The sequence below is a fragment of the Molothrus aeneus genome, chromosome 3 (genome assembly GCF_037042795.1).
Source record: "Molothrus aeneus isolate 106 chromosome 3, BPBGC_Maene_1.0, whole genome shotgun sequence".
NCBI lineage: Eukaryota > Metazoa > Chordata > Aves > Passeriformes > Icteridae > Molothrus > Molothrus aeneus.
In genome coordinates this window covers 95,555,043-95,580,402 of record NC_089648.1, presented here as the reverse complement: position 1 = coordinate 95,580,402, position 25,360 = coordinate 95,555,043, and the positions used below count along the sequence as shown (strand labels likewise).

The window sequence follows — 25,360 nt, the reverse complement described above, 5'->3', positions numbered from 1 at the left end:
TTTACTTTATTTTTAGCATTTTATCTTTTCTTGCCCCTAACCAAGCAGTTGTTATTTGAATGATTTGTCATTTGAATGATCTAGCTGAAGTCTGTCCTTTGGGAAAGAGGAAAGTAGCCTGCTGCACAAATTAGTTGGGGGCAGGAGTCAAGGGAGCAGCATACAATAGCAGTAACATTTAGAAAACTTCTTATCACTTTGATTGGCAGCAAAGATATATGCAGCACAGAGCAAGTAGCCAGCAACTGTTTTGGTCTCCTTCAGGTATTCTAAGTAGGATTAGACAACTTGTTGACACCACATATCGTTTCTAAGTGAATGTAGGTGGTATTGCATTTTTTATTTAGTTAAAGGAACAATATGATGCCTAGTTCATTTATTTATATTTTGAGTAGTTTTATAACCTCAATATTTGTTCAGTGATCTAAGCTAAATGAAGGTAACAGCCCTCCTGTGTGGGCTGTAAGCCCTCTGCACAGCAGAGTGGCAATAAATACAGCTCTCATGGGGCTACCAAGACCCACAGCTGAGCAGGAGATGGGAACTGTGGCTCTCTGCTAAGCCCACTCTATAAACCAGAGAGGGCACTGAGATGTTTTTCACTTCTTTCTTGCCAGAAGGATGACTCAAAATCAAAATGTAAATATTTAGTCATGGTCTGGCTCATGGTCTGCCCAAGGCAGCATCATAATGGGCTCATCAAAAACATTATTCTAATTGTTTTAATTACCCTAAACAAAAACATAAACCAATATTTTCTACTTACACTCTTACTATAGTAAAAATATATATATTTTTCCCCTGCTGATGCTGAGAAGTCATAGAGAAGCAGGAGTGCTGACAAGTAGAGGGAGTTTTGGGTATTCCTAACATTGAAGACTCTGTATCTGAATGGCATTGCTGAAAGGTAGTGGCCTTTCATACATTTCTGTATTAAATTTAAAATACCAGACAGGTTACAAAGCTGCTTGGAGGCAAAAAAAGGACTTTCATTACTCTATAAAAAGCTTATGCCTCATAGTGATCTGTGTGGCTGTTTTACATGCAACATTGCATAATGGCTAATAATATAATGATGGGATAAAAAGTGGGACAGATGTTTCCTCTGTGTTTCACTGGGTATGTGTTTTAGTAAATAATAAATGGTGAAAAACAACTATCCCAAATTTTTTTTTTATAACTGGGTTGTTTTGGGTTTTTTTCAGAAAATTCATCAAGTTTTGTCTTTGTTATGTCATAAATCATATTTTAGTCCATCTTGTAAACAGAGATAAAATAGCCTTCCCAACATATTCCATGTTTTCCTGTGTAATTAACACCTCGTTCACAGTTGTGTCTGCCAGTCAAAGCCCTGTCTTCTTCTTCCTGACACTTCCTTGATACTTTGTTTAGACTGCTGTGACTTGAAGTGTCATCCTCAGGATACTTTAGATAAGTTCAAACAGGAAAAGGAAGGTGCTTCAAGAAGTCAACACTGTAGATCATTATAACTTGGAGGGACTATTTTAAAAGTATGAAGTAATTTATCATTGTTTATTACATTATTACCTCTCCGTCTGTTTTTCCTTCTTTCTAAGGGAAGTTTACTGTTTGTTTTTTTTCTTTAAGTCAGGAAATATCAGTTTCCACCTGTATTTGCGGAGTAGAGATGAGTCCAAGAGTACAGATGTAGCTCCTGCAGCCCCCTGTGCTTGTGCATGTGTGCCCTGGTGCAGTGCCCTGGCAGGCCAGGCGAGCTCCTCAGCTGCTTGGTGAACAGCATCAGGGAGCTGACCAAAGTCAAAACCTGCTCCACCTTAGCCCAGCTGAGCTGCCAGCCCTAGCTGGTCCTGGGGCTGCAGGGACAGTGTTGCCAGCACAGCAGAGGCTGTGCTGGGGGTGGGTAGTAAGGGCCAGTAGAGCCTTGAGCCCAGCCTAGGCACCTAGGACTGTATTTTTGTTCTAAAAATTTACCCTTAGCTGCCCCAGTTAGAGCTCTGCATGTGCAAGTACTGGTGGGATTAAACAGCTCAGCACATGACATATGTCTCAGCTAGTTAAGACCCAGGAATTTGGCACTCCAAAAATGCTGAGGTGGTTTTGTTTCACTCTGACTGGCTGAGGATGTTGATAAGACCGTGGTGGCAGTGTACATGTTGTGCGGCACAACCCAACGGCTGAAACACATCCACACAATCTTGGTTCTGTTTCTTTTTCAGCTTGAAGGGCTTGAGATACCTACCACTCCCAGGAGAGTCCCTGGCTTCTCTCGTCCTGGAGAGCTGCAGGGTGGGAGGGAGAGGGATTTTCCACCCTTACTGACATCCCCTCAGCACAGATCAAGATTAATGAAATGCACAGCATGACAGTGCTTTCCTACAGATCAGGGCTCTCACCTGGAAATAGCAAACCTGGATTTCTTTCTGCTCCTGAGAATACTTCTGCAGTCTGTGTGACACTGTTATTTAGGAAACTACAGAAGCAGACTTAGTAGTAAGGAGCATAGCTTACTGAAGTATCCCTATATGTTAATTGTGAACCATCAGCCAGAATTTTATTTTTTTCACTTTTTAAGCCAAGTTTTCACCAGGACACCCCCCTAATGCTTAACATCAATTTACATTTGCCATATGCAAAGGAAAAGTTTACTCTTAATGGATATAACACTTTTTTTCTTTGCCATTTGCACCTAGATATTAGTTGTTCTCAGCTGTTGTTTCTAAAAAATGTGCATCAGATTTCAGCTTGGCAATAAAGATGTTAATTCCTGTAAATTACTTCCATTTTTATGTTGATCTTCCTATAAAAAAGCATATAAGAAAACAGTTGTTCAAGCAAACTCTGTACTAAAAAATTGTAATAGTTACATATGCATGTGTTTTTTAGAAACTGAGTGCAAAGTCTCCCTTAAGTAGACTTTTATGGACTTTATGTTTTAATGCAAATGATTTTGCATGTGCATTATATATACACAGATGGTAGTAATTGCACAAAGAAGGTGAGTTGTTTTTGCAAATAAATCTCTGGCTTTTGTGCTCATTATCACATCCCAGAGAAGAAGGTATGTGTGTTTGTTAATAGGGTTATGTTGCACATATGTACTGACTGTGCTGCAGCAGTTTTACATCCCAAGCTCTGGTGTATTCATACAAATGTAATTTCTTTACACCTCATCAAGGTACTTTGTTAATTACCCTATCAATGTGCACTCATATTTGAGACAAAGCTTTAAAATGTGACATTGTTACTGGGATGGAGATACAAACATAGTTTGTTATAACTATTAAAAGCAATCCTAGAACTACTCAGATAGTATTGCAGTGACTGATACAGAGTATTCATTTTGGATGGATTTTGTTGGGTTTTTTTGGTTTGGTTTTTTTAGTTTGTTTGTTGGGGTTTTTCTGCTAATACATAAGGCAACAAATCTTTTCTTAAAATTCTTATTCCAAATCAGTCCCTAACCACACCATTTATAAATGTCTGTTGTAATATTTTTGTTTCCAGGGCAGACGAGGCAAACCAGGCCTTCCAGGAAAACCGGGGCCACCAGGACCTCCTGTGAGTAACTAATGAGGGGAATGGGAAATTTTCACTCTGTCCTTTGGCCTGGACAAACTCCTCTGGACTTTGTTAACTCTTTTATAGCAGGTTACTGGATCATAATTATAGTTAAAAATAATTAATCTGTGTGTACTCTGCTGTATCAAACACCTACTACTGGTAGCCTTTTGTTGCAGCATAAATAAAAGGACTGGGTCCACAAGTAGGAGCGACTGTGCAGGAGGGAAAGAACAAGATGGAAACTTCAGCAGAGGAAGCAGAAATTGGCATTTCAAAGACTGGCCATGTATGCTAGCTGTGAATACTGTGCTTTCATTCCCTTTGCAAAATGCGTGATGCTCTGTAGAAGGGATAATTTCTGTCTCAGAGGGGTAATTTGAAAGATGAAGGACTGTGTGAAGCATGTGCCAACTGTCTGAATGATGGGGAGGATTATACCCAGCACTGGAATGAGCACTCAGCTGTAGTTCAAATGAGTTGACTGAAGAATTAAACAGATTAAGAAATACATGACTTTATGAAAGGATTTGTAATATGGAGAACTAAAGGGTTTAGCTCAGATCTAAGAGGTTTGGGATTTTCTTTTTCTTCTCTATTTTTTTAAAAAAAGACAAAGGATTTAAAATTCAAGTCAGGTATGAATGTATATTAGTCTTCAATGAAAGCAGCCCTTTTTTGTTAGGGGAAGACTTGGTCATATTTGTAAAATTCTCTGTACATTGTATTGTAAAAACGCTGTCATGCACAAATGCAAAACAGCTATTTGTGGATTAAGTAAGCTTCTGCTGCTTTACATTCTTAATATAAAACAAAAAACATTATCATTCCTTCTTTTGCTTACCTGGATAAAGGCTAGTGGTTTATGTATCTGAACATTTGATTCCAATGTTTCAACCTGGTCTTATATGTAGAGCAGAGAATAATGCACTGCTGCATGGGATGCAATGACTAAAATGAAACAGATGTCATCTACCCTCAGCCAAAACAAAAGCTGCATACATTTCATAAATAATTTTTTCTTGCAAAATGCTTTCAGAAAGAGGCATTTATGATGAAATTCATTTATCCTACATAAAATCAGTTAAAAATCCCTCCCTTTCACTCTTTTCCCCTGCATACCGTCATACTGAATGAAGCCTTGCTTGTTTGAGTCCTCTGCACAGTCCTAATGCTGAAATGGTATTGCAGATTGCAGGAGGCCAAACAGAGGAAAGGACTGATGCAGAATCTTTCTTAATACAAGTGGTAAATATAACCTTTAAAGGATAAAAAAGCAAACCATAGCAGAGGTCAATGTTAGACCTAATCTACTTAGCTTTTTGTGAGCTAGTGAAAAGCTGTTTCTGCGTTACAGATTTCTGCCATCCTAGATTTGCTGGCAGGTCAGGCTTGTGAAGATGTATGATCCTTGACAGATATACCAGAAATCTTGAGAGGAAGCTAAATTGCACTTCTATTACTGAAATGTAGCTCAGATTTTCTTACAGCAAGTAGAAAGCTCAACTTTGTCAGCATGGCAACGTCACTACAAGGAGCTCTGTATTGGGTACTGTAGCCTAGTACTACATACAGAGAAGCATTCCTTAAACAGCCATGGCCTAAATATTGGTTTAAAGTATTTGTTTCTGGTATAATTCTCTTGATGCACTCCTTGCTTTGAATACAGCTATACCACCATTTTGTGTTCCTCTTCCAAGGCTGAAAAGATAACACATAGAAAAGGCATACTCTAAAAGCAGTAATGCCTGCTAACATGAATTGGCAGGATCCCCATACTTCAAGTGCCACAGCTTGTATACACCAAAAAGACTTCAAGAGGATCCATCATTCCCCCTCTCTTTCTCAAGGCTCAAACTATATTCAGTTTTGCTGTGCTTCCAGGGACCCTTCTCTCCTAATAGTAAGCAGCTTCTTCATGCACATGGATGCATTGTTAGCCCTTACTTTGGCTTTCCTAAAGTGCAACAGAGCACTCACACCTGCAGGGTGCTTGCTGTCATAACTTTGGCCTACACAGGGTGCAGAGTGGTTAACAGATTGACTGAATATGTAAAAATTAGACTCTCCAGCATAAAAAAAATGGGTTTTGGCTGATGTTCAAAAATATAGGAAATTTGTTTTTGAGAAAAAGGAGATTCAGTCATTAATTGTTAGGGTAGCTACAGCATGAAGTGTATGTTTGAAATCAATAAGTTTACCCAATTTATTTATCAGTTTATGCCATTATGTTAAGTATTTCATTTATATATTAGAGCAGTCAAGTGCTCAGTACTGACAGAAAAAAAAAAAAAAAAAACAAAAACACAAAAATGGTGATAAGAAAATACAATAGTCAGGGTAGTTATTATAAAGGACAATCCTAATAACAATGTGCACATACAGGGATTTGTGGGAAAAGATTGGGGTAAAATTAAAGAAAACTGGAAAGTTACAAAAATTGCCATCAGCATACATGCTGTACTTTCATGTGACAGGAGTGTAAAAGCACCTGCTAACAGTCAAAAATCTACTTGTAGCATGGCAGCATTTTAGACTTTTCTAACCTTCTCCCAATATCTCATCTTTCTTCTTTTTTTTTCCTAACCTAATTTCTGGGGACTTTTTTCAGTAAAATTAATCCTTGGTGTAAGTTTCTAGTCCCTTAACATCATCTGCATAGCTTTGGTTAAAAACCTTTATCACTGTCAGAAACATAGATTGATTGGCATCTGGTAATGAAACTGTTCAGTTAAAGTGGGACTTCCTATGAAATTTCTTCCAGATATCATTTCTTTTGTGTAATTTTTTTTCCTTATCCTTTCTTTTATTTTTTTTCTCTTTGGAACAAGTCCCGTGCCCACAGAAGGCAAGGAGTCAAAGAGGAATTTTAGTGATCAGCTATAAAAAATATTTTTGTAAACTTATGGAATATATTCCTCCTTTGTATTAGTTTAAAGTCTATTACATATAATAGACTTTTAAGGTGTTCTTTGATTCCCTTCTGGTTTGGAATTGGTAGTATGCATCCTTGATGTCTGCTCTTGGTTTTGAATACTGTCCTGTTATTTCAGTTCAGGAGAGCCGAGATGAGAGCTCACACCCGTCTCAATCCAGCGAGTAGCAATTTGTGCTGAATACAAGAATCCAAGTGGAGCAGCAGCTCCCTCTAGTGCTTTTTGACCTTTTCTCCACTTTAAAAGCTCCTGGATAGCAGTGAAAATCTTCTGTTAAACACACTGTTCACTTTGCTCTCACAAGCATTCTGAAAATTGTGATGGTAAAATCAATATCTCTGTACCCTTCAAATGTATTTTATGTATTTGCCTACTTCCATTTTCTTCTAAAGTCTTCTGAAAGAGAGACTGTCACATGCTGTTACCCTGCTCAGCATGGCTCTTCACTGAAATTGAAATGCTGATTTTATGAAACAAAAAGAATTACTATGATAATAGGATGCTTTAAGGTTGTAAAACCAGCATTTTGATCAGAGTGCAGAACTGAGCTGGTTGTTTTCTTCTGCCATAGCTGCTAACTAAAATTCCATAGGATTCAGCAACACAGGATGGGGTCCCTGATGTCTGTCACTGTTGAGGTTGGGGGTTTATTGATTATTTATTTTTGCCTTGAAATGAATCATCAGGTATAGCTGTTTACATAGATGGGCTAGAGAACAGAAAAAAGGAGTTTTACTCATTTCTCTATTGAGAGTTAACTTTATCTTTCCCATCCTAATTTTCTCTGTCTCTACTGGAACTGTTATGACTGGAGCAATTCCATTTCTTAATAGCTCCCATTTTAGTGAGTTAGCTTGTTTTTAAAATCAAGAGTGATAAGCTACAGTTGTGCTACAGACTTGCACAAGTATAAAAAAAATTCTTTGAGATGAGTCTGACTTCTGCCCAATTATTCTTTAGCAGAAGTGAAATGTTATCAGTGCTGGTTTGTAAAGGTTAGAAGCATGAGGGTGGCCTGTTCTGGCCAAACACAATCTTATCCAATGTTTCTACCTATGGCAGACTGGCTAGGAAACTGTAATCACAATTATTCATTCCCTTAAACTGATACATCCAAAGCTAAGCTATTGTTTTCAACCAATAGATATAATTGATTCATTTCACATTGCTATAGCTTTTGAAGCTCATCATTCAGTTTATCATTTACCTTTGCAAGAGGCTGAACTTCATATTTTTTATCTTCTCAATATGTTTGCTTGGAAGACGAGCTTTGTGTTACTCCCTAAATTTTTAAATTAAAACAGGGTTTCATTTTTTCTGCATTGCATGGGATGCAGTAGAGGAGTTCACTTGAACTTCTTCATTTAATTACATACACTTTTGCTGTTGTGATTCAATACATATGTCAGTGCCCCCAAACTAGTTATCTTAAGTAGCCAGCAGTTCACCTTGGAAATTTCATTTCCTCTGCCTCAGGAAATATTGTCATCCCTCTACCAATATTTTAGGAGTGAGTGAATGTTATCACTTAATTACAATAAAGAAGAAATCAAAGCAATGATAAGTGAAAATTGTCAGTAGCATTTCTGGTTTTCCTGGACTTTCAGCTACTTCTTAGAAGAATATTGGAAACACTTCCATTAGAGTGTGGGAAAGACAGGCAAAGGTTGGTCATATTGCTTGTTTCTATGCATAAAGTTTTTTTTATCCATATCAAAATGTAATTTCTTTCTTATGTCCTATTGTGAGAGACATCATGTTTTCATCATTCTTTCCATTTGCTGGTTGGAATAGTTATGCAATATTGTACATCTGCCCTGATGAGTTTCATGAGGTTTTGCATTAAAATAAACAGAAAAACAGGGTCTTATTTTAATGGGCAGACACCAAAGTGAAATACAGGGATAAAGTAACTGCACTGAGTCACTTGCAGACTGTGTTCTCTGAAATGGCCTATTTTTGAGATGCAACCAACAATTTACTTGTTACCCATTTTATGCATGGACTGTGAGATTGTGTAGATTTTGTCAACAGTCTCATCTTTACAGAAATGCAGGTGAACTATAAAAGTTAAGGGAGGAAAATATGTTGTAAACCCCAGTAATTTCACAGTTTGGAGCTATTTCCCTTTAAGCACCTGTGTTTCTATTCCTGCCTTGTCTGTAGAAATAACATCTGAAACCTGTTTGCAATTTTGGGAAACAATCAGGACACATTTTCAGTTCTTTTCTTATTCATACAACTCTACTCTGTGTGCTTCGCTTCTCTCAATTACACAACTTGATATTAGAAAAAAAAGGAAACCCTGCTCAAGTGAGCTTAAAAGTGGCAGATGTGCAAAATTCTCATTCAAAAGCTAGAAACTTCTGGTACAATAATTCTTCAACTGTTGTTAATTTCATTGTTTCTCCACATTCAAACCAATGCTGCTGGGGTTTTTTAGTCTGTAGAGACTTCAGAGTAGACGCTGCAACTATATTAGTGTAGTGAAACTGTGGAAGAAAAGAGACTGTGATTTGGGAAAAAGTCTTGAATAAAAATATCTTCTGTTGTTGTACACTTGTTTTACTAGTTTTTTATTATTGAAGAAATTATAGAAATAAAAAATTATTAAATTTATATCAATTTTTGGAAAACTGAAATACTAAACTGGTAACACAAAGGCTGTGGCATAGTCAAGAATGCAACCAAAATGCCTAAAGTTCTCCTTGACTGTCTTAGTCATGAGACATTCTGGGGATTTTTGAGGATATGCTTGTTTTTCAAAACTATGCCAATGTACTTTTCATCCTGTCAAAAATTATTTATTTATGTACAAATAATATCTGAGATTCTGGGGTTGATGGCAGCATTAATTTCTTCCTGGGTTGTGTGTCTGCAGCAGTTTCAGCTGTGGAAAAACTGTAAAAGAAGCATGATACATGATGTCAAATGCAAAGGGAGAGTAAGTTCTTATTTTTGACTCTTTGCAGGATTTCAGATTTCTCCAGGAATCCTGGGTTAAAGGGTTCAGTACAGCAGGTTTACAGTGTTGATGTTGAGATGTCTAGGTAGTGTCATTCTGCTTCAGTCCCAGTTCTGAATTGCCGGCTTTATTATGGATAGCAAAGTAAAAATTCTGCCCTTAATGTCAGAAATCAGAGTGGAGTGAGATCTTAGTGAAGACATCATGACCATATTGATCTTATTTTTAACATAAATTTGAAGTGACAATTCACTTTGAAATAACAGGAAGACACTTTTGTCTCTTCCAATTTAGGGAAGAAGGAGGGAGTGAAATACCTGAGATGTTTCAAGTGGCCTCCAAGTTTTCCTAGTATCCATACTAAGACAAAAGCTGCAGAGGATAAATTGTAATTATAAAAGCCCCAGAGGAGGAGAGTTGCTTTTGCACCCAGTTTGTATTACATCCAGGTCAATCAGGCTAAATTACTTACTTGAATATTTTGTAATCTTATTAATACAGTCAAATGTTTCTTACAGCCATCATGAGTTGTTGGTGTTCATATTGCTTTATGTGAAAGCTTCAACTCAAAGAGAGTAGCTACACTAATTTGTAAATCTAATTGAGTCTTAAGAACTGACGGTACTTTCTGTGTTCTGCTCCATCTATCAAACTTGAAAATCTCATTGAGGCCATGCTTTTTGGCAGAATATGCCTAAAAATGGGCAGATTTAATGTCCAAAAATGCTTTTTCCCAAGCACATTTTTCAGTGTTTCTATCCTAAATGTTAATTTGATCAGGAAGTTCCTTTTACAGTGTTTAATTTCTTGATGAAACGTGTGTTTAAGTAAAAACTTGCAATGCTAATAAAACTAGAAAGTTAATATTCTGGAGAATTCTTGCTTTCCTCAATTTCACTTACTGTACTCCCAGGTTAAACACCTAGTTGTTCACTCACACTAGGAGCTGCTTCTACATCAAAACTTGTGCTTCGAGTTAGTGGAAAGAGCTTTAAAATGCTGCAGAACAAGAATATTGTTCATACCAGAAGGGACTTGTATTAAAATAGATATGGATTTAATTGCTGCCTGCTCTGAATGACCAGTTCACTTGAAAATAAGTTGCTGGTTTTCAAAATTCTGAGATTTAAAAATTAACTTTCTTCTCCCTCTGTGCCAGAAAAAAGAAATAATGAAGTTACAGAAGATAATTTACTGTACACTCCAAAAAAAAAAAAAAACCTTTACTTCTCCACTGCTTTTTAAAAAAAGATATGCAAACAAATATAAAATTTGTTAAATTAAAATGACCTTCTGATGCATATTTTTCCATATAGGGCCCATCTGGACTAAAAGGAATCCTGGATTCATTGAACAAGCATTATAATGAGGTATGGAGATTTGATTTGGTGTCTGTGTGGGTTTATGACTAAGTAGTATCTAAGGGAGAAATGATTAAAGTTTTGACTCCTCATTCCAAACCACTTTCCAAACCTAATTCCAAATTAATTCAAAAGGTAGTTTCTTTCCTGCCCCCTTTCTGCATCACTTTACAAGTTTCAATCCACACTCCCGTCACATTTCTACCTTGTCATCAATCTTGCTGCCATGTGTCTTGCCTCCCATCCATCTTCTGCTTACTTGTTTTTGACTGGTGAAACTCAGAAAGGAAATGTGGGGACCACCTGGCTGTTAGTGTGAAGCACCGGCTCCCCATTTCTAAACTTAATTGCTTTAAACTGAATTTGACATTACTTTCTTGACCAACTCTGTCATGATTCTAAGAGTAAAATAGAAAGACAAGGAGGCATAATTTAAAAAATATCTGCCAGCAGTCCATAAGGACATGAGAATTGTCCTTATGTTTGTATTACGGACTAATAAAAATACTGTGTCAATTACAAAAGCTAAAAGAACTTAAAAGACTAAAAATTGCATAGGACTGAGTTCAACTTGACAGAGCTTTTACATTCTTAGTGCAGCTATTTCAAGTCATTTAAGCTGTGGTAGTATCTGCCATTGTATGAGAATGGAGAAGTTTGCTTAATTGATTTGGGAGTATGTAACCTCTCTGATCAGAAAACCATTTTGTTCAAAAATTCCAGATGCACTATTACAACATTATTTCCCTAGTACAGTGGTTAATGTGTGTATCACAACTTAAGTCATGCAGGTCAAGCCTGGAGGAAATCAATTTATTTTAATATTAGAATGCATTAACTATACATGAATAGAATGCACATGTATTCAGGATATTTTTCTGATTTAGCATTCCCAAATGAGTGCTAAAATCTTTCCTTGAGCAGGGATTCTGGAGTTAAATTCATGTCAAACGTACCTTTCCAGCTGCTTTTATCACTGAAGTGATTTCTTTGATATTAATTATGATATTTAATCCATCCCAAATCAGTATATCACCTTAGAAGCATGTATTAGGAGTTAAGCATAGAGCATTTTTTATGCCTAGAGACTTAGTTTCTGTATTTGGTCTCCTGCTTCATGTATATGTGTTGAAGTTTTACATATTTTGGCTTTCACGTTTGGTTTCCTTACCAGTTTCTTTTTCCTGCCAAAAAGCTTTCACTGGTACCAGCAACGTTTTCTCTATTGATACCATATTTTTTGTAAATCATATTTTTTGTAACTCATTCCCCACCTCTGCCTTATCAGTCTCTTTAATCCTGATAGTCTTTTTAGGGTTAATTCTGCAAGAGAAAATACAAACAGTGATGATCTCCAGGAAATTACACACCTCTGTCTCCAAAAATCGTGTTTCTTATAATGCTCTAAGTAATCTTAAGGTGGCTAATATTTCCTAATTAACAATCTTCTGGAAAAAATGTAGACCAGCTGGTATGGGTCTATAAATTAATTATCTTTTAAATCCTGGATAGCTTATCAACTTTCTTCTTACTTCAGCTGTCTAGTTTGAAGATTTTAATGACTCTTTCATAAGCAATTAACTGTTCAACAAGGAAATGCTGTTTGATTCCAGATGAAAGAGGAGTTGGCTTTCTGATGCAAGTAGAAGGTTCTAAATATGCAAACTTTTAGTTAAAGTTGACTTTTAGAGGCAGCTTAAGTCTCCAACAACAAACCTATTAATTCCTATACATTTTAGGATGGGATTGAGATATTCCCATCAATGACAAGACAAAGAGGTCTTCAAAGAAAAGAACAGCTTCTCTGGTTTGCCATTGATGCACTTAGGCAGATGTATGCACCAGTAACTTGTCTTTTCTCCATGCTGTTTCATACTGTGACAGAAGCTGATTTTGTCCACAGCACCTTGGAGACATCAAGCAGTCTATCACATTCCAGTACTGAATTTGCACTGTGCCTCAGTTACCATTAGTGAAATTATTTTTGAGTGATACTCTGAGGTTTTTGAGGTTCCCTACAGCACAGGGAATGGTGGTGTCATCTTCCATCATTTTATCCAAGTTCTCAAGGATGTCACAAGGTATTCTTTCAGTTGGGTGTTTAAAGTGTTTAGGTATTGACTACATTTTACTTGTTAAAAGTATTTTCACACCTTTTTTTTTTTATCCTAAGAATATTAGTATGGCTTCTTTGTTTTAGTATTTCTAGGAACCATGACAAAATTATATCAAGAAATGTGGTGGCTCTTAAGGCCCATCATAATTAACAATGTTTTTTCTGTTTTTCTATTTCTCTGCTTCTTATCAGATTATTTGCAAATTTTCTGATTGCTGTAATATGTATTGGTAATTGCACAATGTATTTAAATAATTTATTGCAAGCAGGATTTTTCTGGGTCAGCATCAATCACTTTATCAGAGTGATTTTTAAGGAGGCTGGAGTGCAACCCTTTAAAAGCATAATTTACTTGATCCTTGATTTATAGTGAAAGAGCACTATAAATACAATTGCTGATTGCAGCAGCAAATTGTGCTGAACAGCAAACCAAGATCAGCAGTCTTCCCTTAATGAAGGTGAGAGGAACCTGCCGAGGATAAGGAGTAGCATTGATCCTTAATGGGGTGGGAGACAGTGCTGGAGCATTGCTGCCCTCATTCTTCCTGTGTGCCTGTTTTTATAGGTGACTGGTTTTATATTCCTTCTTGTTATGTCTTTTGCATTTTCAGCATGAATCAGATGCTTTGCATGTGTTCAATAAACGCATTTTGTTCTCCTCTTTTTGCCAAGACACTAATTCTGCCCTGTATGTTACATTCCTTCAGAGATGGATACACAATGCCTCATTATTTGCATTTTTATACTCTCAGACCTCTGTTATCCCTTGCTTGGGTTTTCAAGGCCTCTGTTTGTCATCCTTCCTACTTACCAGTTTTCCATATGTAGATATAAGGTCATTTAGCCAAACTTGCTTCTAAATATCTTTGGAAAGGGCATGTAAATCAGTTTAATCAACATTGTTCTCCAACACATAAAAATAGAAAATTAAACCAAAACCCAAAGAAATTGAAACTATAACATAATCTGTTCAGAAAATGTTCGGAATCACTATAATTTGTAGTAGTTTTAGACTATTATGGGATAATTCAGTATTAACTTGCTATTTTTTTTGCTTTGGTGTATTTTACCAACATTTGGTTTTAAAGAGCAAATTACCTATAAAAATGCAAAGAATATAAGGGTAATTTTTTGGTCTAAAAGCCTTTTCCCCTTTTTTTTCCTTCATATTTACCAAAAAAAAAAAAAAACACAACTGAGTATAAATCATAATTTGTAGTGCACTCACAGTAACAGACACCTGGATTCTCAGCCCAGTGGTAGTCAGCTACTTCTCATCAGTACTCAGGTATCTGGGTATCTGCATCTTGTTCTGAAGGTGATTTTGATAATTAGTATGCTCACAGTGTTACAAACCCTAACCACCAAGGAGAATCCATCAGGAAATTAGCATTTCTAAGATAATTATTGATTTTTTTCAATTTGTATTCAATTACTATCTTTGAAAATATTAACACAGTGTAAATGGCACGTTTTTTCATTATGATATTTTCCCATTTTAGAGTTTTGGAAACAGGGATATGGCAAGGTGAGCTGGCTTACTCAGGGTTCCTGCTCACCCCAGTGGCATGTGTTCTAGGATTGGGATTCCCTGGCTCTTGACAGGAGCTCATTTTTCAGGGTTATTGGGTTTTGCTTTTTTTTCCATTGTCATTGCAGAGAAACATGTTCCCCTTAGGACATCTGACTTTGTGAAAAGGAAACCATTTGCTTTGTGTTTTATTGTGTCTCTACCTTGTACAGAAGAGTAAATAAATGCAGTGCAGTAACAGCTGAGCAAGTATAGAACCTGAACCATCTAGTCCTTAAGTCTCTCTTCCTTGAGAAGCAATGTGAGGAGCCTGTTCCCTCTCCTTTGTCTTACTACTGTAGTAGACTTAAATTAGTTCTATGGTTTTTTACATTTCATGGTACTCAAAAGTAAAAAGCTTGTGGTTCTTTTCCATAGAAGTTGGGGGTTTTCTTCTTTTCTAACATACTTGAGAAATGCATTGTAACAATGAGCATAAAAATATGTTATTTGTGTTGAACTTTAAAAAATCATAGATTTGCATAGCAATAGTCAACATAGACATTTCCCTTTTATGCTTTTGTTCATTTTCTGCTAGTGTGGCAGGAGTGTGAATGCGCGATAAAGGATGTGTTCTGCAACACATTACCTACTTGTACTGCATAGGCATTTATTATTATTCCCTTTCTAGTGGTAAATTAGGACTTCTGAATTTACAACTGGATAATTAAAATAAATTGTTATGGTAAACAAGTTGTTACTGGAAGTAAATGGTGGCATTTTCTAATCTTTGTGCTGATATTTCTTTCCAGAGTGACACAAGACTACTGGGAGTACTTGGGACCCCTGGACTTAAAGGCCAGAAAGGAGATGTTGTAAGCATTTGGGATGAATTTGGAGAAGTTTCAAAGGGCCTACCCAACCTCTCCCTGCCACCCTCAACACAGTGCATTTTATTTGATTTATCCCAATGGGCTTTGAAGGAATAGATTTTTGACATGACTGGCACTTTGATCTGTGTAGACCAATATCCAAGTCATCGTGTTATCCTGCAGAGGCAACATGTGATTCTTTCTCATTTAGTATAAATAGAAAGGAGAAATGCTGAAGGAATTATGTATGGTTTCTATAATGCCATCTGAGAAGTCAAATGAGCTGCCCTGACAGTTATGTGGGAAAGACTCTGAAAAAGTTGAAATTCAGAAAATATTTTGGATAGTAAATAATGAATATTTAAAGCAGTTTCTATGTAATGATGAGGCTTTCTATACCAAAAATACTCATAGACAGCCTCTAAAAATTACATGGAAATCTAATTCTTAGTCCACGCTTTATTGTTTACAGTTATCTGTCCTGTATAAACAGCTCACTGATATTTTAACAATTGCATGCCTTTCAAACTTTTAAGAGAATAGACAAGAGCTCTGGATATGTGACAGAACTGACAACATTTTATTGAGAAGCCTGCAGATCTTCTGTAGAAAACAGCCATTTAAATTCATTTGCAGATGTTTAAGCTGGATTTCCATTATAATAATCGTTAAGATTTTGTGGCCCGTACAGAAAAAAGTACATTTAAAGAAGAGGAGGGGGTTATTTACATTTGCCAGAATACAAAGATTTTAAATATAATTAATTTTGTTAAAAGGGTCAAAAAGGAGAATTGGGAATGACTGGTGCAAAAGGAGAAAAGGTGAGTTAATTCCTTACTTCTGTGCTCATGTGTTTACTAGAAGTTGATGCAATGTACTGATTTTGAATGAAATCTTGTAAAATATACAGGAGATCAAGACAAAATATTTGGGTATGGGAAAAGTTGTCCATCTCTAAATGTCCTTAGTACTTTATTCAAGCCCCTTATTGGAGGGTATTTACATAGGCAAGTAAATATCCCTGTTTTACCATCTCACAAAGCCTTTAGCTTTAAAAGCATTCAGACTTTTACTTAATACCAGTTTAAAATTATTTTTATATATGTTTATGATCAGAGGCTGCCTCATTAATTAGGTGACAGTCATACTTTTTCAAGTTATGATCTTCAATATCTACATGAATAAACAAGAAGCTTTAAATTATTAAAATTTACAGATTAACATTCTAATTTAGTATATTTTAGTTTAAGCATAAATTTTACAGTATGATTCAGGAGGTATTACTACTTGGGAACAGAACTGTATTTTGCTTTTCTAGGAACGTGTGCTGTACATAGTTCTACTGATTAATAGGTGTTTTCCCATTCAGCTATGAGGCTTCTTGATTTCTTTGGTCATACCTTTATATTCCTTTATAGTTTTCATGCAGGCAGAAACAGTATTTTTACTCCATTGATACAACAGATTTATGATTTTGTGTGTTATAAAGCATCTAAGTTTGAGAATTTTTCAGATTTGGATGCGTGATTACTCTCTTTAGTTCATGTTCTTGACCCTCCCTTGTGCTCCTGCTTGAGGGAATCACAAATGTCATGGCCTTGGCATTAAATCAACATCATCTCTCAAGTAAACTTTTCTAATACATATATTTGTATTTTAGACAGTTTTAAAATAGCCACATTTTCCAGGACTCTTCAGCAAAACTAGACATATGTGCTATTTAACATTTTAAATAAATCTGTTAACCTCTGTTCTACTTTTCCTTAGGGAGAGCCTTCTGAAAAAGGGGACAAAGGAGACCCAGTAAGTGTAGCATGTTTTGAACTGCTGTGAATAATGTGAAACATTTGAGATTACTGTCACACCGTATTCATTCTGTAATTCTTTTCTTTGTAGACATTCACTAGATGCAGGGATTATGTGGAATAGCATATGTATTGTCTCCTTCTTACATGTCCATCAAGGTCTCCCAGGTTATAAAAAAAAACAGAGGTGCCCTGATTTTCAGCATTTCTGTTGCTACTACTGTCCATTAACTGAGTTTAGAGCACAAGCTTTTTTTTATTCCCTGAAGGTTCTTTCTTTCAGCTTTTCCAGAAAGTTTTATGTGACCTGATCTGTACTGTTTTGATGTGGCTAGTGTGGCATTTAACATCAGGCTGTTCTCATACAGCTGTTTAATGTGTGCATAACTTTTTTCTTATTTTGAGACAAATTTTCAGAACACTCTTTCTGTAAGACTCTCTTTACCTATGTTCCATATTTGTAATTAATTTTTTTGTCCTCTCTTACGATATTTGACAAAAACTAGTTGTGCTTTTAAATATAAAACTCAAGGTTACTGAGATATTTTTAACATATTATAATAATCAGAATAAGTCCTACTGTAATAATATGTGGGTTTGGAGGTGAATATTGGTTACCAGAAGAGATGTAGTGGTGAAGGATAGACTGGAAATGCTGCTAAGGAAATGTAGTCTTTTCAAACATTTTTCCTTTAAAACATTGGGAAAACTTGCAGAAAAAATTAGGTTGCTATGTCTTTCAGAGTTTGCAAAAGGCATCAGAAATTATTTTATATTTTCTCAATATTTATGTCTGCAAACTGCATAACAATATTTTAAGGTAGCAAATTAAGTTCTTATTTGATCCTACTTAAATTTCTAACTTCTTATAGTTGCATTTACTATTTTCAGGGAGAGACTGGAATGGAGGGATCAAAAGGAAATAAGGTATTTTTGGACTTGTACATACTGTATATGTTGTCAGTATACATAGCTGATACTGAGAGACATAGCAGTAAACTTGAATTTTTTTGTTTTCTCAAACAAAATCATTAGGGTGAAATGGGAGATCCTGGACCACCTGGTCTTATTGGAAATCCAGGATCAAAGGTAAGTGAAAGTTATTTCATCCAATAACAATTGCATTCTATGCTGTTATATAACAGGACTCTGAAGCTATCAACTGTTTAGCTAGTATTAATGGGCAAAGAATGCAAATTACTTATATGGATCATGGCTATTTTACATAAAATTTATGTTTTACATGAAGCTCTTGTTGCTCTCAGTGTCACACAGAAAGGTTATTCAAGAAACACACAGGTGTTATTTTGTCACTTGAGAATATGAGCACCCATTTTGCAATCAGAAATCCTCTGGTAGCTGGGTGAATTCTCTGTATGCTTAGTGAGGCAAGGAGCAACCACTGCCTGTACTTGAGCAGCTCCTTTGTTTAGTCCTGTGAGGCAGCAGGTAATGTTACAGCAGTCATGGCCTTTGAGTCTATCCTCACAGGCAAACCTCAGGAAGTGTGGACTGCATGAGTGGACAGTGAGGTGGATTCAGAGCAGGCTGAAGAGCAGACACCAGAGGCTCATAATCATGGCACAGGGTCTAGCTGGAGGCCTGTCACTGGTGGTGTCCACCAGGGTTCAGTACGGGGCCCAGTCTTGTTTAGTTGGTTCACCAAGGATTTGGATGAAGGAACAGAGGCATCCTCAGCAAGTTCTCTACAACACAAAATCTGGGAGGAGCGACCAATACCCCAGAGGGCTGTGCAGCCCTTCAGAGGGACCATGAAGGTTTGAGAGATGGGCAGAGAACTGTCTGAAACTCAACAGAGGAAAGTGCAGGGTCCTGCACCTGGAAAGCAGCTCTTTGGAGAAGGACCTGCAGATCCTGGTGGACAACACCACGAGCCAGCAGTGCTCTTGTGGGCAAGAAGGCCAATGTTATCCTGGGGTGCATTAGGAAAAGCATGGTCAGCAGGATGAGGCAGGTGATCTTGCCCTTCTATTCAGCCCTGGTGAGGCACATCTGGAGTGCTGTGTCCAGTTCTGGGCTCCTCAGTAGAAGAGAGACATGGAGTTCCTGGAGCAGGTCCAGTGGAGAGCAAAGATGATTAAGGGCTTGGAGCATCTCCCTTACATGGAAAGACTGAGGGAGCTGGACTTGTTCAGCCTTGAGAAAACAAGGAGACCTCATCACTGTTTGTAAGTGGTGATGAGGTTTCCAGGCTCTTACCGATGGTGCCAAGCAATAGAACAAGAGGCAATGGGCAGAAATTGATGCACAGGAAATTCCACCTGAACATGAGGAAGAACTTCTTTACTCTGTGGGTGACTGAACAATGGAACAAATTGCTCAGGGAGGTTGTGGAGTCTCCCTCACTGGAAGAAACTGCAATGTGCTCTAGAATGACCCTGCTTGGGCAGGAAGGTTGAGCCAGATAAACCACTGTGGTTGCTTCCAACTTCACCCATTCTACAATTGTGTGATTCTGTGAAAAAAGTAACTGAAGCACAAACATTCTTGAGAATCTCTCATGATGCCTTGAATTGTATCAAACACAGGTAGAATTAGAAATATTAAATCTAACTGCCACCCAATAGTATTCATGTTGGATAGTATCTTAATTTTTAGATCATGAAAAGAAGACCCAGTGAGAATGGATGTGGTTATAGAAGCCTCAAAATTGTTGTCCTAAAAATGATTCTTGAAATCTTGATCTGTTATTTTTTTATGCTTTCCCTTTAGGTATTCCCTTTGTATTTACTTGTATTTGCTTTATATACATACTTTGGATTTTGTACATATCAGTCCACAAGACTTACAGAACTAAATGTTAGAGTAAGGGAGAATGAGCAAACTCTGTACTTCTTACTCCATGTGGAAGACAATTCTTAATGCCTGATGTTTTAATATATTTACATATAAGAATGCTTTACACCATATTACAGTAGTTGATTGACTTTTACCTCAGGTGTGTATTATATCATTTCATAGGGACTGCAAGGCCCTCCAGGACCTGTTGGACCCAGAGGACTGCCAGGAGAAGCTGTATGTATTGTGCCATTTCTCCAGCTGTAAGCTGTGGTGTGTGCACAGTTAGCCAGTAAAGCAGTGCCACCATAGCTGCTCCTTTTGTGAGTGCTACTGTAGCTATCAGGGGTTGAAGCACAGTAGGATGGGATGCCTCCCTCAACAGGCCATTATCTTGAGTTTCACTAAACCATCTATATCGTGCTTCTGACACTGTTTGACAGCCTGGAGTGGATCTGGGTATTGGGGTCACTGAAATGAGAGCTTTTACCCATCCTGATTTTCTCTCACTTGTTCCCCTGTTAGCATTATGTTCATTGGGTCCTGGCTTCCCATTCCATCTGGGAGATCATTGCTTGGCTAGGATGGTTAAGCAGCAAGTTCTCTTGGTTTGTGTTGTGCAGCTGCTCACAGTTACCAGCACAGATGTTACTGGGCAAGGCTCCTATAGAATATTAATCACAATGTTTCCAGGTGGGACGTGCCTGGCTTCGTCTGGCCCTTGCTGCTGGACCAAAGGTGGCAGCTGTGGTGTTTCACCTCAGAGATACCCTTGGCCGGCTGGATGCTGCAGCTGGGCACTCAGAACAAATCCAGGCAAAATAGGAACTCAGTTTACCTCTGGTGGAAAAGGTTCAGGCGATGGTGAAAAGAGCGGGTTCTATCGTAGAGTCTTAATCCAGAGTTTTATTTTAGGGTGGTAGACCTCTGAATCTTTTAACAGCTCCCAAAAGAATCCCGACTGCATGGTCTCGTCTCCTTTTAAGCCCCGGGGACAGGGGGAGGGGAAGGGACAGGTGAGGGCCAACCAGGTGTGAGGAGGGGAAGGCTCAAGGGATAAAGACACTTGGACAGGCCAATGAGCCCAGACCTGAGGGGCATCTTTTGAACTTCTGCCAACCACACGATGCCCTTGCTGGAATGTTAAGATTGATGGGCAGCTCTTAGCAGGAGGGCAAAGGGGGAGGGGAAAGATTGGCACCCCTGAGAGGTTGGGATGGGTGAAACAGGAAATCTCACTGCAACAGGCTCCCAGAAATGTAGTGTGCTTGTGGGTGTGACACTGGAGGATTGGGAGTGTCAAGCAGTGGTACTTCTCAGCAGAGCTGGAATGTTCCTGTAGTCATTGTGCTTTTGGGTGCTCCACATTCATTCAATCTGCCAGCTGATTGGGCAAGGTGATGAGGGTCTCCACGGGGGTTTTAGTGTCCCTGTAACAATTATGCCACTGGGCAGCAGCCAGGTGGGTCTCTCATCTGGTTGGGATTTCTCAAACTGGTAGGCACCTACCCCAAGATCAGCACACTTGTAACCCTTGTGCCTCTGGGAAGAACAAGAGTAAAATCTCAATCCAGTCTGAATTCTCTAAGAAACATCTTCAACTATTAATCACCATTATACTAAACTTGAAAGTGCCCTGGGCATTTGATTTGATACCCACAGAGAGCAGAAGCCTCTCCTGGGCCAGTGGCTGCCTGTCTCCCTTGCAAATTATTAAGAGGGCATAATCCCTCCTTCAGTGTGCAGACAACTATTTTCTGCCTAATTCCCTGTGTTTCAGTCCACAACACTAGTGGTGTCACATAACCTAGCAAGTGGCACCTACCCCCTCTTCTTGGTTTTTGTACCTCCCTTCTTCCATAAGACATAAAATGGTTTTAAATAGCATTTTGGAGGTAAGAGTGGTTAGATCTGAGAAGTGGATTAAGAAAAGCAGACCATAAAAATCTTGACTTTAACCTAGTAGTTCAGCCACTCACTTAAAAAGGACTGGGATTTCAATCATTACTCTGTGTGTGTGGTTTTGGTTTTTAGTTTTTTTCTACCAGCAGAAGCGTCTAGAAGATGGTGTTGCTGCATTTTGCCTTAGGACTTTCCACACATGCCCTGAGCCTACATTGTGGAAGAAGATTCTTATTTTGAACAGACTTTTAAGCCATATACTTTATTAAGATTAAAATACCCTTCTGAGTGGTACAGAACTGGCAGGATTTATTTGGTGACCTATTAAAAGTCTTAGGGATATAAGCAAGGAGACCAGTAGAATACAGCATCTTCAGCCCTTGACAAGGGAGAAAACCACCAGTATTTAAATTTGCATGTAGTCATTTTCTACTGTCTTACTTATTGACAATCTTATTATATCTCACTTTCCTACTCAGTTGAGGCATATGTTTTTTTCAGTTGTGTCTGATTTACTTATCATCTATTTAAACGTTTGTAAGCCTTAACTGCTGTGCTTCTTTTTATGTATAAATCACCAATCCTACTGTGAAAGATAACAAAATACTCATTTCTCTCTTGCTTGTGTTGCCATCATCCCACTTGAGTTCATAGTTGCTACTTTTGAAAGTGGTGTTCTGATGGATCTTTGATCAAAAGAACACTATAAACAGATAAATACTAATTATAATATATGTAAGTCCTAAATATAGATGATCCTGAAGACTCCTATCTGTGCACACAATTCTAGTATGTAAAAACGTACATTAAATGTATTATAGAGACAATGTCCTTAGCTATAAGCTCCTTGTTATTTTATCTTCTAAAGATGAAGCATTATAGATTAAAAAGTATAATAATTCATTTTATGCAGTATGATAAAAATTGTGAAAGTTTTAAAAGTTGTTTTACATTAAATTACATTGTCAAATGTAATTTGTAGTCATCTAGCAGATAAGGATTACTTCTTTCTTTCCTAAGAAACCACTTCAGCTTGACCCAACTAAAAAAAAAAACTGGGGAAATCCTTAGAAAAGAAGAGAGAGGAGAGGCTGTATGTATTTTATACCAATCTCAAGAGTGGATAGGGTAGGCCATGATCAGTAAGCATAAATTTTCATTTCCATAATGATTTTATGTTGGTATAAGCAGAATATTCTTCATTAGGTACTTTTTTTCCTATGCTTTTAGTTTGGATGCCTGGGTGAAACAAGTAGCTGTCTGTCTGTATTAAGTACAGAATGCAGCAGAGAAAGCAAACACAGCTGCTGAACATTCACTACTGGCATGAAAATGTTGTCATCTGTCATATGTCAGTGTGCACAAAACTGTGTTTTACACTGAGAAGAAAAATTAAAACAATATGTGTTCCCTTGTCTTTTTCTCAGAGAGTTCATTTTTCTGTCCAGCTTAAGTTTCATACTAAGATTTTACTGTTCAGTTTGGGCAATTTTATCCTTTACTGTGAAAATTACTGGTATTCTTAACAAAATGCTTGACTAAATAGTTGGTTGAATAACATTGAAGGGTCATGGAAAAAGTTTTCTGTATTTGTTGCAGTATTGTGAAAGAACCCAATTAAGCCTTACTTGTTATTTAATAGTTTCTATTTAGATCTTAATCTTCTTCATTTATCTTCATTTCTCTGCATTTATATAAATCCTTCATGAAAAGGAAAAGGGAAAATACTGAAGTTAAAATCAAAATGTGAAAAATGAGAAGATTTAGACAAAAGAAAGGCTGGAGCATACTTTATTTACTGAAAATGTTTGACTGTCCATTACATATCTATAACATTTAAAAGGAATTGTTGGATTAACTAATGTAAGGAATAGAAATTAATCAAGGTTCTTAAGATACCAGTTTGAATAATTAACTAGTACAGGAAATCATGCAGCCCTCCATGGGCAAAAGAGATGAGACACTTACTTAAAATTCAAGCTTTTATGTGCTACTTCTTTCCTTGAAAAAACAGTTGATTTTCAAGACTTGGAATTACTTTGAAATAGAAGAAATAAAAGTTTTGGTCTCTGCAATTCTCCCTAGCAGGGTCCAGAAAATAATCTTGATTATTACATTTTAACTTAAAGAAAAATGATTTCTATATTTAATTATGGAGGCATTCATTAACTTATAGTCTTTAACATTTGGGGTCAATCCTAATGCACAGTAAATATTGAAGTGTAAACTGATTTTCATCTGTGTTTTTATATAACCATTAAGGGAATAGCTATACAAATGTACAGTTATATTTTTATTGATTCCAGGGCTTACCAGGAGATCCTGGGGTACCAGGAAACCCAGGAATTAAAGGAGACAAGGTATGTTTTAAGTGTTTTTCATTAAGCTTGATATGTTCAAGCATTTTAAATTTTCTTTTCAAGAGAAACCTTCCATTCTTCCATAGTGCATCTGTGTGGCTGCTGTGTGAAGTGATTTTAAAATGTACCAGCAGCAACCCCCTGTGTCTTGGAGAAGAAACATCTCTGCATTTGGAGATGGTTCAGGCCAGTTTGGCAACCCAGTTGCTCTTTAGATGAATAATTTAAGTAATATTTCAAAGAGATTGGACTGTGCCCTTATATCTGGGCTGTGCAGAAATGTCACTTCAGGTCCTGACTACAGAACAACCTTTTCAGGGTAGTGTCCTACCCAGACTAATGTGTAAAATCCCACTTCACAGTCAGACATATTCCTCTTGGCAGAGCTCTAGGGCAGCTACACTGGCTCAGATGTACAATAAGACTGGATCTCCTTAGGACATTGTATTTTGCTGTGTAGAAATCCCTTAGTTAGAATTCAGCTCCATCAGCAAGGACTAAAAATTATGTGTGTATATACTAAATGTAAAGAAGGTGAAAAAGAGGATATACAGGTGTGCTCTGAGCTATGGGATATGTTGTGGTATTTATACACTGTGGGGTGGGTACAAGGGAGACCAATAAACTCCAGTCTGAAGAATTGAGCTGAAAGAAAGGCAAAGAAAATAACTGGAGCAAGGACAAAAATGTACTCGTCTTGCAAAATGGGAAGTGGTGGGTTCAGAAGGAATCACAGAGGATGTTGCAGGAGCCTGCAAGAGACAAGAGCCAGCATAAGAAAAGGCACAATTTTACTGCACAAGCAGCAGAGTTTAGCCATGTGGAACAAGAGACACTGCATGTATTGAAATAAGAGCAGAGGTGTAAAGTGGAATACACTGAAGACCCCAGGTTTAGCACTAGTGGTTGATAGCTGGGGAGAGACAGCTGTTGTTTCAGCTGCTGTTATGAATTAGTTGGCAGAGTTTAATGACAACCTGCATATTAGGAGCCTGGGGAACAAGAAATGTAGATCAGATGCATTGCAAGCATGGAAAACCAAGAGAGTGCTGGTTATTACTGATGGTTATATGACCCATGTCTCCAATTCTGTAACTTTTTGAAGGAAAATTTGAGGGTATTTTTTCTTCTCTATATCTTTTCAAAGTACTGGCACTTTCTATGATGAACTTGATAATATTTAGAGATTTTTCA

The 25,360-nt window shown here is 37.3% G+C and overlaps 1 protein-coding gene across 1 annotated transcript in view; it reads left to right on the top strand.

Moving 5' to 3' along the window:
- The window catches only part of COL19A1 (collagen type XIX alpha 1 chain), a 169,803-nt gene that overhangs the window by 115,872 nt on the left and 28,571 nt on the right, over positions 1-25,360 (top strand). Inside the window, exons 16-24 of the mRNA XM_066545914.1 lie at positions 3,487-3,540; positions 10,758-10,811; positions 15,241-15,303; positions 16,077-16,121; positions 17,068-17,103; positions 17,997-18,032; positions 18,141-18,194; positions 20,088-20,141; positions 24,113-24,166. Of these exons, the coding sequence (XP_066402011.1) occupies positions 3,487-3,540; positions 10,758-10,811; positions 15,241-15,303; positions 16,077-16,121; positions 17,068-17,103; positions 17,997-18,032; positions 18,141-18,194; positions 20,088-20,141; positions 24,113-24,166 (450 nt within the window). The remainder of the gene's footprint in view (positions 1-3,486; positions 3,541-10,757; positions 10,812-15,240; positions 15,304-16,076; positions 16,122-17,067; positions 17,104-17,996; positions 18,033-18,140; positions 18,195-20,087; positions 20,142-24,112; positions 24,167-25,360) is intronic.